The sequence below is a fragment of the Coregonus lavaretus genome (assembly GCF_964263955.1).
Source record: "Coregonus lavaretus genome assembly, chromosome: 24".
Lineage (NCBI taxonomy): Eukaryota > Metazoa > Chordata > Actinopteri > Salmoniformes > Salmonidae > Coregonus > Coregonus lavaretus.
This window is the reverse complement of record NC_140011.1, coordinates 5039539-5046941: the sequence shown is the minus strand read 5'-3', so window position 1 is coordinate 5046941 and position 7403 is coordinate 5039539. Positions and strand designations below refer to the sequence as shown.

General features: G+C 39.6%; 1 protein-coding gene across 1 annotated transcript; it reads right to left on the bottom strand.

Annotated features, from left to right (window-relative positions):
* Window positions 1-411: 411 nt before the first annotated feature.
* On the bottom strand, window positions 412-6341 carry LOC311099557 (dolichol phosphate-mannose biosynthesis regulatory protein-like). The gene is made up of 4 exons (XM_084140256.1): window positions 6298-6341; window positions 5695-5784; window positions 5366-5468; window positions 412-2367 (listed from the first exon to the last, which is right to left on the bottom strand). The coding sequence occupies exons 1-4, from the start codon at window positions 6298-6300 to the stop codon at window positions 2312-2314; spliced, it is 252 nt and encodes an 83-aa protein (XP_083996382.1). The 5' UTR covers window positions 6301-6341; the 3' UTR covers window positions 412-2311.
* Between the last annotated feature and the right edge of the window lie 1062 nt (window positions 6342-7403).

Here is a 7403-nt window from a genome sequence, read left to right as displayed (position 1 = left end):
CAGGTGTATTTTGTGGCTTTTGGCGAATGCGTTCTAATTATATAAAGTCGCGCTGATGCTACTGCCTGTAAACGCACAGTCCAGTCAAAGTAAATGATGGCAGGCCTGTGTGGCAAATGGCTTGTTTGTATAAAGGTCTACTGTAGCTCTGATTGGCTATAGAGCACCGGTCTGTGTAGACTCCGGTCCTGGATAAGACAGATGGTTCTATTAATTGTCCAAACGCACAGCTGCTTTCCCACTCTATATTGCTATAGAATTTTCACAAATGCCTTAGTATACGTAATTCCCAAATATTCTAAGAATTTATGAAAATGACCATATCTAAGTGGTTGCTTCTCAGAATAATAATAATAAAAAAAGTGTCATTCTTCCTGGGGGTGTATATGAACAGATTTGAATAACATGTAATGTTGCTAAAATGCTGTCAGTTCCACTTTAAATGCAACAATGTTTCACACACAAGTTATTTTCAAAGAGATGGCTAACAACAGCAAGCATGCTGCAATGAAAAACAGTTCCACACACCAGATGATGATAATTTCAAACTTAACTTCTTGTTGAAAGTTATTCTTGAAAGGGGGAGAAGCTAACAAATTAGCAACAACATCCTCTTTGATAACCCCTGCTGCAGCCGCTGCAAACTAGCCGACAACAAAAGCTAGCTAGACCGTGGGAAAACTACTGCTCGCTATTGCGCAGTGAGTGACCTGTTGGCCTTTAAGAAGGCAGAAGTTTCCATACGTTTTTGTAAAAACGGTCCCACTCATTAAGTCAAAATGTGATTGGTTGATTCCACTGTCACTCCAAAACGTTGCCCTAATACAGTTGAATGGCATATGCCTTTATCTAGCTTCTGATGCCCTAGCCAATGGCAGACTTAGCTAGCTAGATTTATGTCCCCAGAGACCAGAAAATAAAAATCCTGATTGGATATTTTTTTCTCTTCAGTGTTCCTTTCCAACAAAAACCCACTGTGTGTGGGTTAGCAATCATTTGTAGAGTGGCTCCATTTTCCCTCAGAATATGCTGTTCTGAAATATGAACACAGAAATACTGGACATTTTGAACTCTTATTATGGTGGTGATTTGACAAAATTACAATCATGGTCTTGAATTGGATTCACATTTATCAGGTCTCGGTCTTGGACCCCTTGTCCCCCTCCCAGTCTCGGTCTTACATTTACATTACATTTTAGTCATTTAGCAGACGCTCTTATCCAGAGCGACTTACAGGAGCAATTAGGGTTAAGTGCCTTGCTCAAGGGCACATTTACGTCATTTAGCAGACGCTCTTATCCAGAGCGACTCACAAATTGGTGCATTCACCCTATAGCCAGTGGGATAACCACTTTACAATTTTTTTTTTGGGGGGGGGGGGGGGGGGGGTTAGAAGGATTACTTTATCCTATCCCAGGTATTCCTTAAAGAGGTGGGGTTTCAAATGTCTCCGGAAGGTGGTGAGTGACTCCGCTGTCCTGGCGTCGTGAGGGAGCTTGTTCCACCATTGGGGTGCCAGAGCAGCGAACAGTTTTGACTGGGCTGAGCGGGAACTATGCTTCCGCAGAGGAAGGGGAGCCAGCAGGCCAGAGGTGGATGAACGCAATGCCCTCGTCTTGACTCGGTCTCGCCACCCCTCTGGTTTTAGTCTTGAATCGGTCTCTCTTTAGGTGGTCTCGAACGCAACACTGCCTTTAAGGGCCAAATATTAAACTTTAGATAGGTGACCGTATCTGAAATGTCAATGTAAATATCAATTTCATGCTAATGCATGTTTTACAAATTATCTTAAATTGGGATTGAGACGTAAAACAGTGCCTGAAAACTACATCCAGATGTGGTGAAAAGGAATGCCTCGGGGAAACTTTGATCAGATCTGATATAGTACACTCTACAAAATCAGCAAATCTATATCCTCTCCACATTATGAAGCCAGGTTTTATCTAGTGCTGACCACATACAGTAACAGTGAATACCGACGCATTGATTTTCATCTCTGGCAATGGCAATGCACCTTGAGGACAAATATAGCATCTGGAGCCATGCATTGCCAACAGCAAGGTTGTGGATTTCACATAGTCGGTCTGAATGGAGAGATGGAACAGAAGGTGGTGGACAGCAGCTCTTCAAGTCTTGTCTTATGTCTTTCAGTCATTAGATGTTTTCATCAGCTGTCGCAGAGAAGCAGTCCAGACTTTATTTTTACTTTCTTGAGATGGAATGTTGGAAAGATGTTGGAACCAGGGAGGTTCTATGGAAGCTAGCTCTATATCCTGACCCGTCTAACAGCAGCTCTGTGACACCATCCCTCTTAGTCCACCTTCTTAGGCTTGCGATTCTTCCAGGTGACCACTCCAATGAAGGTACCTGAGGAGGAGAAGAAAATGTATAATCTTACTGTTAAGGAGAATAATATGGTCACTGTTCATAAAGGCCAGACTAAAATACAGTAGGTGCCACACACAGATTCACCAATTTGTGTGTACTGCATATGGATCTGTTGTTAAAGTGGAAATGCCTGCATTTTAGCAACATTAAATATATATATTTCTTTACATTTTCTGACAAGCGAGCCATTAGATATGGTCATTTTCACTTTTTCATAAAAAACGTATACTAAGGCATTTGTGAAAATTCTATAGCAATATAAAGTGCGAAAGCGGCCGTGTGTTTGTACAATTAAGACACTGCAGTAAATAAAAGCGAATAAAAACTTTGTCTTGTCCAGGACCGAATTCTACACTGACCGGTGCGCCATAGCCAATCAGAGCTACAGTAGGCCTATATGCAAATAATAATAATATGCCATTTAGCAGACGCTTTTATCCAAAGCGACTTACAGTCATGCGTGCATACATTTTTGTGTATGGGTGGTCCCGGGGATCGAACCCACTACCTTGGCGTTACAAGCGCCGTGCTCTACCAGCTGAGCTACAGAGGACCACAAATAAGCCATTTGCGACACGGGCCTGCCATCATTCACTTTGACTGGACTGTGCGTTTACAGGCAGTAGCAACAGCGCAACTTTATATCATTAGAACGCATTCGCCAAAAGCCACAAAATACACCTGAAGGGATTTTTGCAAATACCATAGGAGTCTTATATTTGGGAACTTCCCAATCCTATTGATCAAACAACCATGAAAAGGCAGGCTCACTCTCTCTCAGTTGCCTATGCACATCAACAACAAGATCAACAACTAATGCTAGCCAGAGCGAGAGGCGCAAAAATCTAATGAGGGAACATTAGATATACCCTCGCAAACCTTTTCAGCTAGTTGGCTGTCAAAATTGCACTGATAAATGATGGGGAATAGTAGCCTGCTCGTCCTTCTGCAGCTTGCCTGCCAATGCATGCTTGTCAGAACCCACGTTTTGACAACTGAATGGGAACTTGCCTGCCCACCCATTTGATCTATGCCAAATACATTTGATTGACAACTAAGAGATACATTAACTGTGGATAACAGTCGTTCAAGTTCAGCATAGTTAGCTAGGAAATCGATTCACATTTCTTGCTAGCTAACCAAATGACACCTGCAGCATATCCAGCTGTAGCCAATGAAAAATTATATGAGGGGGAAAAGTCGGTCACTCACTCACCCACTCCTCCAATGACATGAGATCCTCCCAGCAGCTAGCTAACGTTAGCATGCTAAAAATACGGAGCCTAAATAAATAGCTACATTTTTTAATTTTTTATTTCACCTTTATTTAACCAGGTAAGCCAGTTGAGAACAAGTTCTCATTTACAACTGCGACCTGGCCAAGATAAAGCATAGTAGTGCGATAAAAACAACAACACAGAGTTACATATGGGGTAAAAAAACATAAAGTCAAAAAATACAATAGAAAATATATATACAGTGTGTGCAAATGTAGCAAGTTATGGAGGTAAGGCAATACATAAATAGATATGCTAGCCCTGGGGTGTCAAAATCAAATCAACGCACAGGCCATATTGAAAAAAACACAACGAATTCGCTGGCCAGACATAGCCTATTTGTTTTTTTTTTCAAAAATACATTGTAACTGCGACCCAAACTGGCCATTGTTTTATTTGAAAAAATATGGACCTTTATAATGTCCACTTATTTACATAGGATGCTGTATATAGCATTTTAACATATTGAAACAGATTTAGAGCTAAATAATATTTGTCCAGCCTTTGCTGCTATGCTTGCAGATGTGCATAATATGCTGCGACCATATCAAAAAGTATTTAATAACTCCATATAACAAAAACGTAGCTATAGGTTGTTGTAACATTTAAACTTAAAACATGTTTAGATTTTTTTTGCACTGCATGGATCACCGGTGTGGTTAAATGCAGCATTGCTGTATGGTGCACTCAAAACGTATTGTAGTTGAGTAGCCAGCCTAGGCTACTGCTCAAATGTTGCTCTAATAGGCCTACATGTTTCTCCTTTGCATGGTGTTTTGTTGCAAGTTTAGTTTTTTGGTTATTCATTGTCAAGCTTTAAAAACCAAAGCCAGACTGCAACATTTTAGTAGCCTAGGACTGTGGCATGTGTCTGTACGGTGTATGTACACTTTCCCTCCGCTGCGCACTGTAAACGGGACACACGAAAGTAGCGCAATTGACATTGATTTCACTGATGCGAGCTCATCAGGCTGTAATTTCATAAAGTAGATGACTCAACTGTTGACTCATTTATACTCGCTTGTGTGTTATATCCGGACTGCGGGCCTTGTGTTTGACACATGTGCGCTAGCCTATTAGCCACGTTATGACTGACTTTTGATCATTGCCCTTGCTAGTTTGATTGTTCTGACATTCCCAGCCTTAGTTATAGTCGTCCATTTTTATTCAAAATATTTCTGTCATTGAAACTGAAACAGTGCATCCCGAATGGGTGGAGGCAGCAAACAATGTACCAGGCAAACTGTGATTTACAACCTGATAGCAATATTTTTTGGACTACCAAGAAATGTATTGGTAAATTATATTAATCATTTATTGAACTGCATCCATCTACTTTTCCAACAATGCGTTACTGTACATCATTGAATTTTAAGTCAAATATAACCTATTTTTAAAACCTCTTATAAAGTTGGTTTGAAAGCATAAACGGGGAAATTGATATTTTGACTGATTTGATTGTCTGTTTCATATTAGCAAAGTAGTTAAAACGCTGTCAGTTCCACTTTAAGTTTTGGTGATTTGTAGACCACCAGATAGTCATCACAGCAGCACCTAGCTCAGGGAGATCCTTGTGAACAAACAGAATGCCTTAGAATACTGAGATCCTATGTCTATCCAGTCCTTTCAGATCTACAGGCTGAGGGAAGGGACCAAAACATTGGATTAGAACCCATCCAATGTAGCATTCCAGAACTCACCTACACAGAGCAGCAGTATCAATGCTGCGATCCCAGGTAGAATGACAGAATACTCCCGTGGAAGAAAATACTGGTGGGCCACATGATCGCTGTCCACGAACGGCTGGAAAAGGTACAATATCAGTCAAGTTAGTCAGTGGACAGAAAAACAAAATCATCTTCTATTGGATTTCAGGCAACAAGTTTAACTAGCAGATCTAATCTATAGCCTGGTCCCAGAATGGATTGTGCGGTCTTGGCAAATCATTGGTATGCCATGGCAGATGTTGGCAAAACAGCACAAACAGATCTTGGACCAGAATAGCAGATCTAGGCTATAAATTACCTACCAGAATGATTACCCATATTGTGTAGTATGTAAACAACAGGAGGCTGAAGCCAACAAGGCCCATGCCAACTGCTTGATCTGCCCCTGTGGCCTAAATTGAATTAAGACAAAATGTATGAGTGTGAGGTTAAAATAGCTAATGCATCAAGCTATTATTGAGATATGGATAGCTATTATTACTAATAATAAGAACACTTAGTACGCATGGCTAGATAGCTATAAGGATAAGGTGATTCATATAGCTAACAAGGCAAACTAGTTAACACTACAACGTTTCATTTGATAATCTGGCCAGGTGATAAAATGAACCATGCATGACACATGTAAAAAAAATTTTTTTTTTAAAGACAATAGTGTGATAGATTGCGGTAACTAACATACAGTACAGACAGGTTTGAGAGATTATCTAGGAAGCTAGCTAGCTAAACCAGTTTAGCATACACCCCTTCTGGCTTTGACTTGGTCTCTGGAACTTCCCTAACGACATATTATCAGCTAATCCGTATATAACTAAATAGGCTTGTGGCTATATATAAAAATGGCAGCATTATGCAGGGTAATTCACAACATCAAGCAAATACTAGCCCTTGTAAATATCTCTCACCATTTCCGACGTGTTGTTTCCGCGTATGAATCACTTCCGCAAGCTGCGAGCGTGACCCGGATGTGGAAGATAATTGGGTTTTTCAAGTTTCGTTTTTATTGTCACGTGCACATTACAGTGGAATGCCTTTCTTGCGAGCTCTTTCCCAACAATGCAGTAATCAATATCAGTATACTATAAAGAAAAAGTGAAGTAGAACAAAAACACACAATAAATAGAAATAAGATTAACACGAGAAAGTAAGTAAGCTTATAATATACAGGGTCATGCTATATACAACTCTTGGGAGTTGGAGTTGTATCAAATAGGTTTCCCACTCTCTTTGGTTGTATGACAGCATCTATAAAGGTTCTCTGTACAAGCCAGGCAGACTAGAGCACCTTGCCAAAAGTGATTCAAATTGAAAGTAATTCTGTTAAAATGTTATCATAATTTACTATTATTAGGCCTGCTACATACATTACTGTTCTTCTGTTTGTCAGTGGTGTGAAGTACTTAAGTAAAAATACTTTAAAGTACTACTTAAGTCGTTTTTTTGTGTATCTGTACATTACTTTACTATTTATATTTTTGACAACTTTGACTGTGACTTCACTACATTCCAATAGAAAATAATGTACTTTTTACTCCATACATTTTACCTGACACCCAAATGTACTTGTTACATTTTGAATGCTTTGCAGGACAGGAAAATGGTCCAATTCACGCACTTATCAAGATACCATCCCTGGTCATCCCTACTGCCTCTGATCTGGCGGACTCACTTAACACAAATGCATCTTTGTAAATGATGTCTGAGTGTTGGAGTGTGCCCCTGGCTATCTGTAAATAAAAAAAACAAGACAATGGTGCTGTCTGTTTTGCTTTATATAAGGAATTTGAAATGATTTATACTTTTGATACTTAAGTATATTTGAGCAATTACATTTACTTTTGATACTTAAGTATATTTACAACCAAATACATTTAGAATTTTACTCAAGTAGTATTTTACTGAGTGACTTTCACTTTTACTTGAGTAACTTTCTATTAAGGTATCTATACTTTTACTCAAGTATGACAATTGGGTACTTTTTCCACCACTGCCATTTGTCAATTGCTGTTGG